A 19,386-nucleotide genomic window follows, 5' to 3' on the forward strand; every position below is an offset into this window, starting at 1 on the left:
ATGCAGAAGATATCTAGTCTCTCCCTTCACCCATGGGGAGACCAGTATGCTCCAACAATTTCTTAGAAGTTTTTTTCTATTTTTTTTCACCTTCCTCCTAAGAATTCCTTTTGCCTCGGGGTTTTCCATTTGCATGGGTTCTACCAGTGCTACACTGATTCAATATCCTTAGAATGCATCATCAAACAGTTGCAGCGTGAAAAGTTGGAAATATTCTTAGTACAGGTTGCCTGTTTATGCCGGAGGACGGTTCATAGCGGATTTATCTGCTACAAGGAAAATATAGAGATTCCTTAACCTAAATACATGCAGGATATTCAATTTGGCATCAGATTCTTCTGCTACCAGGACTGCACATCTTCACTTTGGGGTTGGATCTTAAAAAAGCATAGCTGCGCGAGAATTGCAAGCCATAAAAGCTGAACGAATTGCTAAAAGAACACAACTCACTTCATGGCCTTAATGAGACAGTAAACAAAAAATGACCCCCAAGTTCTTCATTTTTACTACAGTTTCTCAACTTCAATGTAGATAGAATAAAACTGCCAGCGCCTTCTCAAAGTTAAGGATTGAAACAAACTTAAACATCCAAAATTCCACTTTAGGTCCTAGCTACAGATTGCAGTTACAGCTATATTCTAAAACAAGTTGCTTCCCAGATAAATAAAAACCAAGCATCACCATGAATGGGCAGTGTCCAAATGCACTTGATGCCGTGACACCACATAAAGGATAACATCACCTACGCACAGGTGGCACGACACCTCTACCAGGCACGGCTCCACGGCCAGCAGCATGAGCCTGCCAACAAGAAAAAAAATCAAGAGTCAGAGCAGTTTAATGTACCGAATTGACTTCTAAAAGGGCAATCATTATTTTTCTGAGGTTTAAAAAGTCCCATTTTTCTTGTTTATTTTGTTTGTGCGAACAGATAATTTACGATCCGAAAGATCGTACAGATGAAGATGACTCCGATAAGTGCTTTGGATCACAAGCCACAGCTAGAAAGTAGAAACCACGTCAAGGATGCAAAACTTACTCTAGCTCGCATGGCAACAGCTCTCCCACGTCCAACTCCAAGAGCTGAACCTTTTCCCTTCAGATATAGAAATCAAATTGATAAGAAAAACTGCCAGCAGAAAAAGGAAATCAGAAAAACAAACATAACAGCAACCAGACAGACCTTGATCCTAGCTTCCAAACGTTTAAACATTGGAGCATTCTTAAGCATATCTGGAATCACCATGAACCTGGTAAAATTGAGTGTGAATAATATCGGAAAGCAAAAAAACAACCCCAAGCAAAAGAGCTCAAAATACCTGACTTTGCTGCCTCGAATGAAAACATGCTCAAGTTGTGAGACCTTCCCATCCTGCAAGTGAAGGATGTGATTGAATTAAACCTGTAAGCACTTGAAGCGCACTTCACATACTAGTCTTATTCTTAATTACATTACTTACATTATTTAGAATAGGGACAACAAATTTTTTTAATGAATTTGCATCTCAATACATAATCATACTGGTCATATAAATTTGTAGAAGCAATATCTTCGTAGGTTCCTATACATATCAATAAACAAATAACTTGAAAGTAAAAATTGTCTTTTGAAAACCAGATTAAATTCTATCACAATGCAAAAGAAAGGAATGATCAGTCCAAGGGGACCTTTTATAGAGTACCATATAAACAAACCAGTTCTTTTTTATATAAAAGAACAAGAAACAACAAGAATTGGATATCGTAGGCGGAGCAGGTCCACCTTAGTGGGGGAACAATTGTAGCCGCACCCTCACCCTAGCCCCTTCCCTCAGTTCCAAAAATCCAAGACTTTATACATATTTATACAATACTCATCCAATCCCCTTTATGACATATTTCATACAGGAATAACCGTAATCTATCTAAGATTATAAATTTTCTATAACTCTAAACTTTCAAAACTTAGTACAAAATTTTAAAATAAATTCAAAATTACTGTTCAAAAATTGGCCAAGTTTGGTATGTTGGTCGTGCAAACATAACATTAAATTTGGGATGCAGATAGTATTTTTACAGAAATTAATGTAAAAAATAAAGATAATTAAGTAGTAGAAATAATAAATGAAATATAGGATGAATGAACATAAAAAATACACACTTTATTTGCAAAATGCTTCTTAACGAAGAGGCCAATGGTCTGATTCCCCCTTTCCCCAATTATGTAAAGCCACATATTTCCGAACGAGAAATGTTTCATGAATGATGTGATTGACTAAATATTTAGAAAGCTACATTTCGTAGAAACTAAACTAATTTTAGGATACATCTAAAACATGAAATCATCAAAGATACCATGGGATGTGATCTTGAAGTGTAAAGCTTGAAAGAAGTGTGCGTCAAATGAGGAATATATTACTCTCATTTCAGTTTTTTTTTCTCTTTCTAAACTAATTGGAACTTTTTTCATCAAACTAAGGCATATATATTTATTTCCTCTGCAGGGCTAAGAGACACTCGTACAAACGCAAAGCAGGAAAGATAGAGAAGCAATTCTTCTCATCACATAATCTTTTTATACATGGTTTTACATCACACGTATATAATTCTCTACCCAGGGTTTTGGAAATATATTGCAACTTAATGGCATAAAAAATCACAAAACACCAAACAAAAAAAGAAAGCTTGCAAGCCAAATTTCACGATCGAGAAGTCAATGAAAGTACCTTAGCAGTGTAAGTGATGTTTTCGAGCTGGCAATTCCAGTTGTCCTCGCACTCCACCATGCTTCCGCGATAAAGCTCGCCGCTCTTAAGCTCCACCGTCACAATGTGCCCCGACGCCTCGTGAAGCAACTTCACCGGGATCCCCAAACTCCGACTCATTATTATTCTTGATTTCTCGATAATTATAACCGCCAAATGGATTTCCAGAAATTACAGTAAAATTAGTACGCAACGTGAGTCGGGACGAGAGTAAGAGGAGAGAAATTAGGGCACCTGTTCCCACAATCACTAGAATGACGACTTTTGTTTATACACACCACTTTAGCGATGTAATGTGCATAATTCAATTAAACTGATGGTAAACCTTCAAAAATTAAAATTAGCTATATATATATTAATATTAATATATTAATCATTTCAAAGTATTGTAACTTCTCAAGCTGCCTTCTCATATCATCAAAACCAAGGGGTTTTATTGCTTTTCACAGTCAGCTGCCTCCAACAAGATGCAGAAAGATATTTTAACGCCTCATATTCGACGACTGTCCTCACTGTATCAAAACGAGTCTTTCCAGCGTACTTATATTATATCCTCACTTGCATACAACATAGAAAACTTCACAGGAGTCACCCATCCCAAAATTGTCCCCAAGTCGAGCACGCTTAACTTTGGAGTTCTTATGTGATGAGCTACCGAAAAGAAGATGCACTTTCATGATATGAGTAGTACCTATCAAATCTTTTAAGTCATTCTCAACTGCACAGTCTCATACCTGAACAGTTTTGGAATCCCTCTCTTTCCAGTGTAAGATCGGTTAATTCATTCTTCACTTAGAAGCCTGCCAGGAGCCGCTCATTATCCGTGCAACCGCATAGCACCGACGATCACCCCTCTCCCTCTTCGACCCCGGGCCTCACATGCCCACCAGCTTCCGTTTGGTTCGTCCCCGAACCACACCGTACTAAGAGATGTCGAACTCTGATACAAACTGAAACGTCTTCTTCTTAAATACTACTGAGAAATTTTTTTAAAAACTATGACTGAAAATATACACAAACTCATATACATAAAATAAGTCAACCATGACCACTGAATAAAAATAATCGCATTTGACAAATCTTAAAACTGTAATTGATCTCACAGTCAACTGTTTCAAAAGAAAACTCAAACATGTTTTCAAAAATCTGTCAAATCAACGATGTATTAAAATTCATAAACATTTAAAAATACTGTCTAAACTCATGCCTCAAAAATCGTAACGTGCGGAAGAAATGCCAGGTCCTCGGGTTTTCACATGCACCTCCAGCTCAGCCTACTCAGTTTTCAGCGCCTCCAGTCTCCTCATCAACAAACTGTTCACATGCACCAGTCACACCTACTGAGTCTAAAGACTCAACCCACCTAGACCGTTATAACAAGTACATATACATATCATGCAACAGTGAAAAGTACTGTAATTAAAATAAGTTTCGTGATCCTTAAAAAAACGTAAACATGAACGTAAACATGTCGAGTCATATCAAATCGTGTCATACATATACAGTGTTCATTTTCCTTTATTGAATTCAGAAAATTAGTTGTAACTTTCGTATCAGCTCTGAGTCGATGGATCCATCAACGTATAACAACGGTACCCGGCGATGGGGACATCAGGGATAGTTTTACCCATCCACCGAGCCTTGGCCTTACATGCTCGTGTTTGTGTTCGTGTTCGTGCTCGTATTAGTCACAAATAACTCACCTCCTTCAAAAACGTGTCATCGTATTCATCACTTGTAAAACTCATGCATATATATAAATTTTCTTAAAACCAAGCATACAACGTGTTTCTAACATTAACGTAAAAATACATGTTCATAATTCACATAAACATTTTAAATATGCTTTTCAATTGTTAGGACATTGCCAGGACCGCTACCATAACTCGGGTGCAAAATGACCATTTTGCCAATGAAAACCTAATTTGACCAATTTACCCCTGCACCTTAAAATTGCGACCTGAAACCATCCAAACTTATAAAAATACCTTAAAACGTATTTTTAATCGTTTCTTAAACTTAAACTTGAGCTCATGTACTAAATTCTATAATTCGTCTATAAATTAGGATCGAAGTCCCGGTTTTATTCTGAAGCAACCCGAAACTTAACTAAAATTAAACCATAGTTCAAAGACTCCAAACCAAACCCCATATGACCCAACTTAAACCATCTATAAACTCAGACATGTTGACATAACCTGCTAGAACACCCAAAATGAGTAATGTCCACTAAAATCTTTAAAACACTTGTACTGGGCTAGCGCCTAGGCGTTGGTTGTGTAGTGCTGCGGCGCTGGGTAAGCGCCTAGGCGCTATACATTAGTGTTGCGGTGCCACAAGTATCGTGGCTCGAGCTCCATTTAGCGCCGCGACGCTAACCTCCCTCAAACAAGGAATCCGATTAGTCAAGGCCCTGCACCATACCAGGAGTGTTTTAATCCATCTAGGCCCGCTACACGAGTCTCCCAAACCCTCTGGTCATTGTCCGTAAGCCGCACGCACAGCCCCTCAATCACACAAGCATTACACGCCCTAAAACCTCCAACAAACCAAGTCATGAAGAATTCACTCAGGTCCTGTTGGAACATTTCATGTTCGCAATCTTGATTTTGATGTTAAAAAACTTGTTATTTTTGTTTCTAATGATTTACTTAAGTGGTCAGGAAGCTGGAACCTATCAGGTTCAAACTGATCAATTATCGAGCCAAAATTGAAGCTAACAGATGCGAACTGAAAGTGTCAGCTGATTGTTCAAATTGAATTAGCTCAACTGATATATCAAAGAACAGTTCAACTGATTGTCCAGCTGATGGGTGGTTCAACAGTAGAACTTCAGAAGCCCGGCCATTTGATGAAGAGCTCAACTGATAAAGAGTCAAGCTGACCAGTTCAACTGAAAGAGTGAAATCAGTTCAACTAACGAGTCAACTAATTTCAGCAGCCCAACTGAAGATCAGATCAGATGACCAGTTAGGAATCAATCAGTTGCAGATCAAGACAAGCTTATCTAAATAGATTCCAGCTACGCACAAGGGTACAAAAGCATCTGTACGATCAAAGGTACAATAATGGACGTTGCTGCAAAGATTAAAGACAAAATGTTCCAGCATAGAGTTCGGAAAAGCCGAAACACGAATTTCAAGGAACACATTCAAGCGGCAATGGATACAATTGTTGTGTCTCACTATACGATCAGTTACCCGTCTATAATAGAATATCTTTGAAGACCAACAACAAGAAGAAGAACAACAAGTGTGTGAAAAAACAATAGAAAGGGCACACATATTGCATATCAGCTTTCTAGAAGCAAATTGCCTAGAGGGAACACCTCATCGTGTCATCAAGCTTAGTTCAGAAGCACAATTCCCTCAGTGTGTAAGAACACTTTTTGATAGTGTTCATTGTTCAGTTCTCACACACACACTCCACCACCCAAATACAGTCTTGCACAAAGATAATAAACTTGTGTATGTAATCTTTGACACACAGATGTTAAACAAGTGTTTACTGGAAGGTGCTAATTTCAATCAAGTCTAGGAGTTCAGTTAGGCAGTTGGGTAAATCCTAAGCTGGGTGGGTTATTACACTTGTTGTAATTGATCAAAGTCTTCTAGTGTATCCTACCCGAGAAGGTAGAAGGGGTGACGTAGGAGCAGTTGAAGTCTTCGAACATCCATAAACATATATTGGGTATTTAATTGTTTAACTACTGTTCTCAAACTGACAGTTCAGTTTTCACCATACCTGAACTGATATATGTCTCAACTGATTCCCTACATTTTCAGTTATTCAGTTACACAGAATATAAAACATATCAGTGTTTCTTAACGAAGGATTACTTCAAGTGTTTTCCGCTTGGTTTGAACCAAAACTTGATTTAATCCATCGCTGGTTACATTCTTAGAACACGAGCTATTGCAGCTCATTGGAGTTTCGTTTGATGCACCTCATGGTGCCCAACAAACTATGCTTCAGGTCCCCTACACAACACGTTCCAGAACTGGTCACAGCCCTGAAACCCTTCTAAACCTCCTGCACATTGTCTCTTACACAACCAAACCCTGGCAGCCCTCCTACCATATCAACAATGTGAGTTTCAAGACCAGAAAATCTAACATGTTTATGTAAAACCATGTGAAACCAATGCATATCAATAGATCCATAATATACCATGTAATTACAATAAAAATTCGTAATAGGGTGTGAGAGATGAGAAAAACAATGTTAAGGGTGTGCCTTTGCGATTTAAATATCTAAAACTCGATTTTTGGTGCGAGGGAACGATAGAGACGATCGGGAGACGACTTTCCTACGCTTTTTTCTTCAAATAGTTGAAAATCCAAAAATGGAATGAACAACCAATGACAAAAGAAATTCCAATCTAAACAACGTTACAAAAGATATTCTTTACAAGAAGTGAACAAGAATATGTTCAGTAAAATCAAGATGTTCTCCATAGCAAAATAAATCTATGAGAAGTTAACCCAGTTCTGTGAAGTTAATGACAAAAAAAAAAAAAGAGAGAAAAAACTCACCGTTTACATGCAAAATTTTGAAAAGAAATCAAGATGAAGTTTGGAGAATGCATGAACGAGCTCGATGAAAGATTCAAGAGCATTGTTATTGAACTAACTACTCAAAGTGAATTTTTCGATCTAGAGTTCTTAGATTTTCTAATACAATGTATTACTTTGCTTTGAGAAGAACTTATGATGAAATATTCTTTGAAGAATTGCTCTGATATGTTGAACTTTAAACTTCTTTGATCGTTTGAAGATTTGGTTAGCTTAATTTATTGGTTTACTAATCTGATGCTCTAATGATTGTCTTCTGATTGATGGATATATTACTTAAATCTTTACAAGCTCTTGCTAGTCAACGAGAGATGTAATATTATACACTGAACGTTGATCAGATAGTCACTCTCGATGGAACTTTGATCTGTACACTTCTTATTACTCTGATCTGATAGAATTGAACTGTTATTCTATGATTTATAATACGAGGAGTACTAAGGCATTGATATTATCTCTGATATGATAAAAACGTTGGCTCGATATGGTTCGGCTGCATCACGAGGTTAGTTCACAATTCTTTAAGTATTTTAGTATCCAAAACTGATCTTGATCTTACAAATTATTATTATTTTTTATATAAAGACAATGCTAAACTAGCTGAATAAAATAAGTAGTAAATCATGATGATCTTACAGTAAATGAGAGATTTAATTAGATCAGAGTATAACTATAATCTTACTGATAACCAGTCAATGTTTATAGTTACATGGTATTGTATCAGAGAAATAAATGTATATCAAAAGAACCTATACATAAATTTTTCTGAGAACAAAATATTTCTAAGTAAAAAGAATTCTAGGTAAAAGAACATATCTCTCATCTGGTTTTTTTTTTTTTTTTTATGGGAGAGTGTTGGAAACTAGATTCTGGAGTTTGAAAAAACATGAATCAATCGATTAACAAAATATGAATCAACTGATACGCGCAATCAAATTCGGCAACTGAACTTATCAACTGAAATCAGCTGATACAATGATACAGAGTAAACTGATCAGTTGGAACTGATCAGTTAAAACATTCAGCCGAATGCCTCAAAGTCTCTGAACTGAAGATGTCTCGGGAAAGAACAAAGAAGACATAACAGATTACAAGAGCACCGCACAACAACCAAGACTACTTAAAACAACGCATTCCGAACAAAGCAATTAAGACGCCGAATTACAATAAATGAAGCAAACAATATCGAACGAATAATCAAGTGGAAACCAATGGATACAAAGATTCAAATTTATCTCAAGATTACCGTTGGAAAAGAAGAGTATAAATATGACAGAAGAAAAAGAAGAAGTGACGATACATCATTCAAAACTTGCTATTACTCTGTCAAAATCTCAGCTCACTCTTACTTGATTTATTCGTAGCAATCAAGGCTACAAGTTGAGCAAACTAGCACTCTGTAATATTTGTTAATTCAATAGTGCTAAGATCAGTTATGCACAGAGATCATTTTGTAATACTAAGAGTTTCAGTTTAGGCAGTGGGTAAGTCCTAACTGAAGTGGGTCTGTACAAGTGTTGTATTGGATCAAAGTCTTTTAGTGGAAATTCTATCCTTGTGATAGAAGGGGTGACGTAGGAGTAATTGAATTCTCCGAACATCCAGAAACAATCCTTGTGTATTTTATTTCAGTTCTGTATTCTATTTGTCAGTCAGTTACCTTCCGCAACTACCTCAGTTTAACTGATTGATATTGACCAACAAGATTCCGAGAATCAGTTTTTCACCAAACTGAACTCAAAAATTCGATAAGACCAATATTAATTGAGAGTGTTTATTCAACCCCCCCTTCTAAACACTCTTGACACGTCAATCGATCCTATCAGAGAGGGAAACTTAAGGGTTTTCAAACTGCTTTGGTCGATGTTGCTACTACTACTGTTGCCTGGGCTGGTAAGATTGTTGTTGCGGATTTTTTCACTGAAGACATTTGATTTAAAAATTTGGCGGCTTAAAGTTGATGCCTCTTCCTCTGCTGATACAACCTATGGGCAAACTAGACACTCTGGGAGAAGCACAATATTTTTGAATTGGTCTAGTGGCCTATGTGACTACCTGAACTTGAACATTGTAGCCCACAAATTAGTCACTTGCAGCCCATGAATTTGGGCCATGGGCTGATATGGGGTCTGACAAGTAAAATTTCAAAAACTTTTGACCCCATATTTATAACCTCTAATAGCTTAATTCTTGTTGTAATTGACAGTATAATGGAGCAATTTCAAACTTGTAACGACCAAATTCAAGGTTGATTATGGCCATGTAAATACGTTTCAAATTCTGAAAGAAGACACACCAAAAACTAGCAGCAATTCCCTAGTTGTCGAGTACCCTTCAACAACAGAGTTTTATCCATTTTTTTTCAAGCAACACTTGCAAGCCAAAGTTCTGTCATAGTGTTTCTCAAAGTCTGAACAAGAGGCATGTCATTCTCGAGTAGAATGAAGGACATATTCAAGCAATTCCAGTAAGTTTTCTTCATTTTTTTATCAATGAATGATAGTGAGCTTATGTTTTTTAAAAATATATATACACGTATGATATTTCTTGTTATATGTTACGTTTTGAAAACTTCAATTTAGCATGTTCCTTTATTTCGTGCTCAGTTTTGAGAATTATGTTTCAAGCATTGGCTCATACACGGTGGAATTATAATTTTTTTTATGGCCATTCCATGTAGATGATTAACAATTAAGAACATATATCAGTAAACTACGGAAGTAGATGAAATTTCAGTACTTCGCGTTCATGATATGCTTTATTTCCTATTAATACGTGTCCATGTTCAAAAATTTCGTATGTATTTTATATATGTGCTCGATCGACCACTATTTGCTGATTATTTCACAAAATACACACCTCTTACACTCTCCTCCCTAGATGAGTTGGATGATGAAGGGCAAAACAAGTTCTAGGGTTGGTGATGTAGATCAACTCAAGATTATATTTTCTGCCAAGTTAATGTAATTTCAAATTTGTAATCACTTCCGCATTTGGCATTTTTTTAGTTTCATCGCAAATGCAATGCTTATTTATGAAAAAAAAAAAAGATTGGTATGGATGTATACTGTACAACAAAATTTATTGTTTTCAATATTAAATTGTTGAACAATGATGGTGTCAATATGCTCCGGTGACTGGATGTGACATTAAATAGTATCAGTTCTATCTGGTAAAATTCTAAAAAATGTGGCAAAATGTCAGATTTTTCCAAGGGAAATTGGATCCCTAATTCGGTATTTTAGGTCTCCGAAATCGTGTTTTGCCTTTTTCTAAGTAATTTTTGAGTTTTAATAATTTCTCTTAGGAGACTCGAAATCCAATTCTGTCGATGATATTATATGTAAGATCTAGAAATTCGAATGACGTAAACTGACTTCATGCAAATCTAGACTTTTCTTAAAATGAATGTTTAATTATTTTTTATTCGTTAAATGCATAATTGTGACATGAATATGTGTTTTATTTCATAGTTTGTTAAGATTTTATTTAATAGGGCTTTTAGTAGTATTTATGCTCAAACGAGAAATAGAAATCGGGGACAGTTAAGGAAAAATGATTTTGTTAAATAATTATTTTTAATTATTTAATATATAGTGTATAAATGTGAGATTTTTGAAAATAGGCCTTGTTAAGGTATTTTTTCTTATCGAGTCATATTTTAAATCGGTATGCAATATTTAGCAAATCGGAGGACTTTTTGAGGGTTCAGGCAATATTTTCAGAAATGTACCTAAACAAAAATTTTACGGGAGTGTTTCGGCTTAATGGGACTATTTTAATTCAGAATGAGCCTAAAATCCTACTCAACCTCATTATTTTAATTAAGGGTCCATTATTAACTAATTATTATAACTAACCCTACTTCCCAAAACCATAAACACCACACACACATTCCAGCCGCCCCTCTCCCTACTCCAGCAGTAGATTTTCATGAACTTCAGCAGCTATTCCCCTTGGCTTTTCTGAAAACTTTTCAAAGGAACTCCTCCCCGTCCTTCCGGTACTCGTTCTACGCGATTATATCCATGGTTTTCGAGTGTATATACGCAAAGGCACGTCATATACCTCGTGTTTCTCATCATTCACATCAATATATGTTTATTTGTATTTTTGAATAAAGAAATATTATAACTATCATGTGCATTGGATTTACATTATTTTGACACGAAATATGCTTACTTTGTGACATGTTACTCACGTTTTCCATTGCTTGTGTGTAAGGGGATTCTAGATCTCGACTCCTAAGGGATGTACACGTCACGATCGGAGAGGACTAGGTGTATAGATGGTGTTGGGGTCGGTTAATGTAAGGGCCGACCATATCTTGTTTTGCTGAGGACGACTAGGTGTAGATCGGGCTGAGGAGGAGAGGTGGTTGTGCAAGGGTCGAGCCGAGCTATGGTGCAGACCCTGGAGAGTCCTAACCATGGTCTATATGGCTAGCAGCGTAGCTGTCTTGGTCCAGGTTCGGTTCAAAGGCCATAGGTGCTAAAGGACTCGCGTTTGAGGGTACTCCGGGTGAATCACGCAAGGCTGCATGCATGGGACCTTTAACCCGAGTTACATTTGTCTAGGAGGGGTTCAAGCGCAGACCTATGGTATCTGGTCAGGTCGGGGCCGAGCTGGTGTGGGCTAGGATCGATTATGGTACCAAGAGCGCAACTAGGGTTAGGGTTTAGGTGTGCAGAAAATTCCAGTAAGGTACAGCCGAGTTTAGAGAGTTCTAAATGGCTGAGATTTTTTTTTAGAGGCTAATATGGTATGAATAAGTCATGGCTTAATTTTGGGAAAATTTGGTTAAGTTTTGGGTTGATTCAGGTTAAAACCGGGACCCGAGTCCAAATTTTAAAACGAATCGTAAAATTTACTGAATGAGCTCAAGTTTAAGTCTAGGAAATGGTTATAAATATTTCTTGAGGTGTTTTAATAAGTTTGGTTGGTTTCGAGTTGAAATTTTGGAGTCTAGGGGTAAAATGGTCAACTAGGATTTCCAGGGGCAAAATTGTCATTTTGCACCGGGGTCGAGTTAACAGTCCTGGCAGCGTCCTGATCACCAAAATGTATGTTTAAAATGTATATGTCTATTATGAACATGAATTTTTATGAAAATACGGAAAATGCTTGGTTTTAAGAAAATGTATGTATATGCATGAATTTTAATAGTGATGAATACGATGACATGTTTTGAAGCAGGTGAGTTGGTTGTGACTAACACGAACACGAACATATAAGGCCGAGGCTCAGTGAATGGGTAAAACTGTCGCTGATGTCCCCGCCGCCAAGTATCGCGGTTATACGTAGATGGATCCATCGACTTAGAGCTGATACGAAAGTCACAACCAATTATCTGAATTCAATAAAGGAAAAATGAACACATATATGATTAAATGAAGAGATACATTTGAATATGTTTATGTTACAGTATTTTTAAGTTCATGCTTTTAAGATTATGAAGTTTAATTTAATTAAATACTTTTCACTATTTCATGTTATGTATACGTACTTGTTATATCGGTACAGATGTATTGAGTCTTGAGACTCACTAGATGTGATTGATAAAGGTGAGCATGATGAGGTAGAGATTGGAGGTGCCGAAGACTGAGTAGGCGGAGCTGGTAGTGCGCACGATAACCCGAGGACTTTATGTTTTTCCGCACTTTATGTTTATGAGTGAGGGGTGAAACAATGTTTAATAAGTTTTGCATCTTTGTGTATGTTGATGATTTGGCAAGTGTTCAGTTTCTTTCAAAATAGTAGACTATGAAGGGATTATATTTAGATTTATTTAACTGCAGTTATTTCTACTCAGTAGTTGAATGACTTTTTAAAATGCATGATTGATTTATTTTATTGCATGCATGTGTATGATAATTTAGAAATTAGTTTTTTTAAAAAAATTATAGTATTATTTTAGTAGTATAAGTTACAGTTGGTATCAGAGCAAATGTCTTGTAAATAGTTTGTGCCACCGCCAGCTTCAGAAACTCAGTCGTCAAGCCTCAAGTCTGTAAGTTTAAAAGTTTTAAATAGTTTAATGTTGTCACCTGCATGTTACCTGATATATGTTTTACAGTACACTTTTAGCTATTTAAATGATTTAGGGATTAAATATTGAAAGCTAGATTGAATTGCATGATGGGTTACGTTTAGAATTTGGACTATATTCAGATATTATGCCTTCTAGATGGGCCCCTAGCACGGACATGCAGGATGATAATCCTGAAGGCGACAGAGACTTTCCACCACAACCTCCACGAGACACAGATACCTGGATTTTGTAGGGGATAGCGCGACTTATGGAGCATGCGCAGCAGGCTCCGAAACCCCAGACTGATATATACGAGCTCAACCCGAAGGAGTACCGGGGTACTGCTGACCCATTTGTAGCAGAGGGTTGGATTCGATCACTGAAGCTGCACTTCTAGTATTTGGACATGAGAGATGGGGACAGAGTCAGATGCGCCACGTATATACTGAGGGATGATGCATCCTTGTGGTGGGAAGGAGCAGCGCATGAGATGGATTTGGCTATCCTCACGTGGAATCAGTTTAAGGACATCTTCTACAATAAGTACTTTCCGGCTGACGTCAGGGGACGCCTGACATGAGAGTTTATGAGTCTCCGACAGGGGGACTTGTCTGTTGCCGAGTTTATTAGGAGATTCGATCAAGGCTGTCATTTTGTTCCCCTTATTGCGAGGTATGCAGCTGAGAAGTTGAGGCACTTTATGGATGGCATCAAACCCACTATACGCCAGGATTTCATGCTGATGAGGCTGGCTACCTATGATGCTGCCATGTGCTTTTCGTGCAGAATAGAACTTGAGGGATATTAATGCGGAGATGCAGCGAAAGAGGCATCAGGCCCAGCACAGCTCACAGCCGCAGAAGAAACAGTTTACAGAGCAGACTAGGAATCAGGGGCAGCAAAATCCCTAGGGACAGTTCAAGAAACCGGGACAACAGAAGCCACCACAGGCTCCAGGATCTCCTAAGCCGGATGAGAGACAACATTGCAAGCAGTGCAACCTGTTCCACTACGGTAAGTGCATGTGGGGGACCTTTTTTATTTGCAAGGAGGAGGGCCACAAAGCAGCTGACTGCCTAGGAATACGAGCCCTACAACTAGCAGAGCCTATGTGATGCATGACGAGAAGATGGAGGTTGAGCCAGACTCGACACTGATCACCGGTAACAATCTTGTTTAAATTTTTTATTTATCGCCTCGATTACATGAAATATTAGATTGGTTGATGGGATTACTTTTGGGATTGAAAACTTAGAATAAAGTAGGTTGTATGTTCTAATATGTGGACTTAAGGGTTGAATTGACTTAATTAAGAGACTTAAGGGTCAAATTGAAATAACCGAAAATTTATAAAGACTAAATTGCAAAAATCAAAAGTTGAGGGGTTGTTCGGAAAATTCTCGATAAAGAGAGGCTGTTTTCCTATTTTTTGGATTAAATTAATGATTGTCAAAATTTAGAGCCTAAATTGACTTAGATTCCAATTTTTATGGGGCTAGAATGCGATTTTTGAAAGAATGAAGGGCCAAATTGAAGAAAATTCGAAACTTTAGGGTTGAAAATGCAATTTCCGAAATTTATTAGGGTCAAATGGTGTAATTTTCGAAGGATTTCTAGGACTAAAATGGAAATTTTCGAGAATTTGGGTAATTAATGATAGAAAATTTCCTTAAGTCTCAACACGATTGGATTTGATAGTATGTATTGTCGCAGGAAGGATATTTATTTCAGGTGTAGCCACGTATGTATTGCTAGATTCTAGAGCTACACATTCATTTATATCCGAGACATTTGCCAAGCAATTAGGGATCATACCAGAGGCCATGGATTTGAGATTCAAAGTTTCGATTCATTCCGACGATCAGATGTTTACCTCGAAGATAGTGAAGAGGTTTGAGCTTCGATTACAGAAAAATATGGTACAGGCAGATTTGATTGTGCTACCGATGCCCGAGTTTGACATTATTTTGGGTATGGACTGGCTTTCTTCGAACGGAGCTTCGAGAGATTTTAGATGGATGTCAGTATCTGTCCGGCCGCCCAGGGTAAGTCATTCATTTTTGAGGCAGCCAGAACCAGCAGATGCCGCACATCATTTCTTGTATCTGTGCCGGAGTCAAAGAATGAACTCTTTACTGAGAGGCTAAAAATGAATCTACAACGCACTAGAATGCTCGTGTTGACGTGTATTAGCTAAAGAGTTACGTATGTCTGGTGGAGATCACATTATGAGGAGAGGCTGCCAAGCATTCCTAGCGAGTACTGTGACAATGTCTGAGCCAGTCAGTCAAAGACTGGAGGATGTCAAGGTGGTCAGGGATTTTCCCAGTGTCTTCTCGGACGATGTGTCAGACATTCCACCAGACAGAGAGGTGGGCTTTTCCATTGAGCTGATGCCGGGTACGGTGCCGATTTCTAAGGCACCCTATCGTCTAGCACCTGCAGAGATGAAGGAGTTGAAGGATCAGATTCAGGACTTACTGGACAAGAATTTCATTCGCCCAAGTTTTTCTCCATGTGGCGCACCGGCACTGTTTGTGAAGAAAAAAGACAGCAGCATGCGACTTTGCATTGAATACAGAGAACTGAACAGGGTTACAGTCAAGAACAAGTATCCTATGCCTAGGATCGATGACCTATTTGATCAGCTTTAGGGAGCATCAGTGTTTTCGAAGATAGATCTTCGATCAGGATACCACCAGCTGAAGATGAGAGATTCTGACGTGCACAAGACGATTTCTAGGACGCGTTATGGTCACTATAAGTTTATGGTGATGTCCTTCGGACTGACGAACACGCCAGTGATCTTCATGAATCTCATGAATCACGTATTTCAGCTGTATTTGGATCAGTTTGTCATAGTATTTATAGATGACATTATGATCTATTCAAAGAGTAGAGATGAGCACAGTCAGCACCTGAGAACCGCGCTACAGACTTTTCACGACAGACAGTTGTATGCCAAGCTTAGCAAGTGTGAGTTATAGCTAGACAAAGTGTCATTGTTGGGCCACATCATTTCCAGGGATGGAGTCGAGGTGGATCCCAGCAAGGTCAAGACAGTCAGAGACTGGCCAATGCCATAGAGTGTGACAAAGATACGTAGTTTCTTGGGATTGGCTGGGTACTATAGGAAGTTACTAAGAGCTTTTCTTCTATTGTGGTACCCATGACAGCCTTGACAAAGAAGAATGCTGAATTCATTTGGGGATCAGAGTGCCAGGAGAGCTTTTGATAGACTGAAGTAGGCATTGACTTCAGCGCAAGTCCGAAAAAGAAATCTTTGTTGGTTCTACATAGCTATGCCATCAGGGCAAGGAGAGTTTGTGATATACACGGATGTTTCGAAGCTAGGTATGGGCGCAAGTTTGATGCAGCATCACAGAGTTATATCCTACGCGTCCAGACAGTTGAAGGTTCATGAGAAGGATTATCCGACTCATGACCTCGAGCTGGCAGCAGTAGTATTCGCCCTGAAAATTTGGAGGCACTATATAAATGGGGAGAAGTGCAAGATTTTCACCGGTCACAAGAGTTTGAAGTAATTCTTCACACAAAAAGATCTGAACATGAGTCAGCGGAGATGGTTGGAGCTAGTGAAGGACTATGACTGCGACATTAGCTACCATGCGGGTAAGGCTAATGTGGTTGCGGATGCCCTGAGTAGGAAGAATGCACTGATTGCTCAGTTGTCGATACAGAGACCATTGCAGGCAAATATTCAGAGGTTTGAGCTTGCATTTTATGTCAAGGGAGATGTTCCTAATATTTCTACACTGATATTACAGTCGACACTGAGAGACGGGATTTGAGCACGACAGACTTCTGATGAGCGGTTACAGAAGTGGAGACAGAGGGATGAGTCCAAGGGCCTAAGGTTGTACTCAGTTGAGGATGGCATGGTCAAATATCGTGACCGACTGTGGGTTCCTAGCAGTGATTCCCTGATAGCAGATATTATAAAGGAGGCCCACAGCACCCCGTATTCCATTCATCCAGGGAGTACAAACATGTATAAGGATCTACAGACTTTGTACTGGTGGCCGGATATGAAGCGAGATATTTTGCGTTTCATGTCTGAATGTTTGACGTGTCAGAAGGTTAAAGCAGAGCATAAGAGACATGCAAGAAATCTGAGACCGCCCCCATTCCTGAGTGGAAATGGGAGAACATCACCATGGATTTTGTGACAGCGCTACTGAGGACAGCTGGAGGGTATAATGTCATTTGGGTGATAGTTGATCGGCTCACCAAGTCAGCTCAATTTCACCGATCAAATAGACTTTCACCATGACTCAGCATATAGAGCTGTATATCACAGAGATATTAAAACTGCATGGGATTCCAATGTCCATCGTGTCATACCGGGACCCGAGATTCATGTCTGCATTCTGTAAGAGTGCATCAGGCATTTTGTACCAAGCTGCTATTCACTACAATCTTCCATCCTCAAACCGACGGTTAGTTTGAGAGAGTGATTCAGATCTTGGAAGACCTACTCAGAGCTTGCATGATCGATTTTCAGGGCAACTGGGAGCCGAAGTTATCCCTCGTGGAGTTCACATACAACAACAGTTATCAGGCATCTATTGGTGTGGCTCCATACGAGGCACTTTATGGCAGAAAGTGTAGGTCACTAGTCTATTGGGATGAGGTAGGGGAAAGATCAGAGTTGGGTCCAGACATTGTCAGACAGACTGCAGAACTAGTGGTCAAAATCCGGGACAGGATGAAGGCCGCTCAGAGCCGACAGAAGAGCTATGCATATCAAAGGTGCATGGATCTAGAGTTTGCAGTGGGTGATCACGTGTTCGTGAAGGTCGCACCGTTGAAGGGTGTGATGAGATTCGAAAGAAGGGCAAACTCAGTCCTAGATTCATAGGACCATTCGAGATCCTAGAGAAAGTTGGGACACTAGCTTACAGAGTTGCATTACCACTGAATCTGGCGGGAGTTCATAATATGTTCCACTTCTTGATGCTGTGGAAGTACATGTCGAACCCTTCGCATGTGCTGAATTACAAGCCTCTGTCGTTGACGCCAAACTTGTCTTTCGAGGAAAGAGCTACCCGGATATTAGACAGGCTGGAGATGAGGCTCTGGAACAAGGTTATCAAGATGGTCAAAGTCAAGTGGCTGAATCATTCCGAATAGGAGGCTACTTGGGAGACTGAGACCAAAATGAGGAGTCGCTACCCGGAGTTATTCGGTACGTTTTAAGTTTCGAGGACGAAATTCAATATAAGGAAAGGAGGAATTTTAAGGCCTAGAAATTCGAACTACGTAACCTGACTGCATGCAAATCTAGGGTTTTGTTAAAATGAATGTTTGATTATTTTTTTATTCATTAAATGCATGATTGTGACATGAATATGTGTTTTATTTCATGGTTCGTTAAAATTTCATTTAATAGGGCTTTCAGTAGTATTTTAAGCTCGAACGAGGAACGGAGATCGGAGAGTTAAAGAAAAATGTTTTTATTAAATAATTATTTTATATATGGTGTATAAATGTGAGATTTTCGAAAATGGACCTTGTCAAGGTATTTTTACTTATCGAGTCATATTTTAAACCGATATGCAATTTTTAGCAAATCGGAGGACCTATTTTTACTTATGGAGTCATATTTTAAACCGATATGCAATTTTTTGCAAATCAGAGGACTTTTTGAGGGTAACTAGTGTTAGGATTTATTTACCAAGAGTGCAACTAGGGTTAGGGTTTAGGGTTTAGGGGTGCAGAAAATTCCAGCAAGGCGCGGCCAAGTTTATAGGGTTTTAAATGGCTGGGATTTTTTTGTTTGTGTGCTGGTAGGGTATGAATAAGTCATCGCTTAAATTTGAAAAATTTTGGTTAAGTTTTGGGTTGACTCGGGTTAAAATTGGAACTATGATCCAAGTTTTAAAACGAATCGTAAAAGTTACTGAATGAGCTTGAGTTTACATCTATGAAATGTTTATAAATATGTTTAGAGATGTTTTAATAAGTTTGGTTGGCTTCGGGTCGAAATTTTGGAGTCCAGGGGTAAAATGGTCAA

The 19,386-nt window shown here is 38.5% G+C and overlaps 1 protein-coding gene across 1 annotated transcript; it reads right to left on the minus strand.

Moving 5' to 3' along the window:
- Positions 1-432: 432 nt before the first annotated feature.
- Positions 433-3,017, minus strand: LOC142527962 (small nuclear ribonucleoprotein SmD3b-like). The gene is made up of 5 exons (XM_075632970.1): positions 2,706-3,017; positions 1,320-1,372; positions 1,184-1,250; positions 1,040-1,096; positions 433-801 (listed from the first exon to the last, which is right to left on the minus strand). Exons 1-5 carry the CDS (start codon positions 2,862-2,864, stop codon positions 739-741), a joined length of 399 nt encoding a protein of 132 aa, XP_075489085.1. The 5' UTR covers positions 2,865-3,017; the 3' UTR covers positions 433-738.
- Positions 3,018-19,386: the final 16,369 nt, after the last annotated feature.

This window comes from Primulina tabacum, chromosome 15 (genome assembly GCF_025594145.1).
Source record: "Primulina tabacum isolate GXHZ01 chromosome 15, ASM2559414v2, whole genome shotgun sequence".
Lineage (NCBI taxonomy): Eukaryota > Viridiplantae > Streptophyta > Magnoliopsida > Lamiales > Gesneriaceae > Primulina > Primulina tabacum.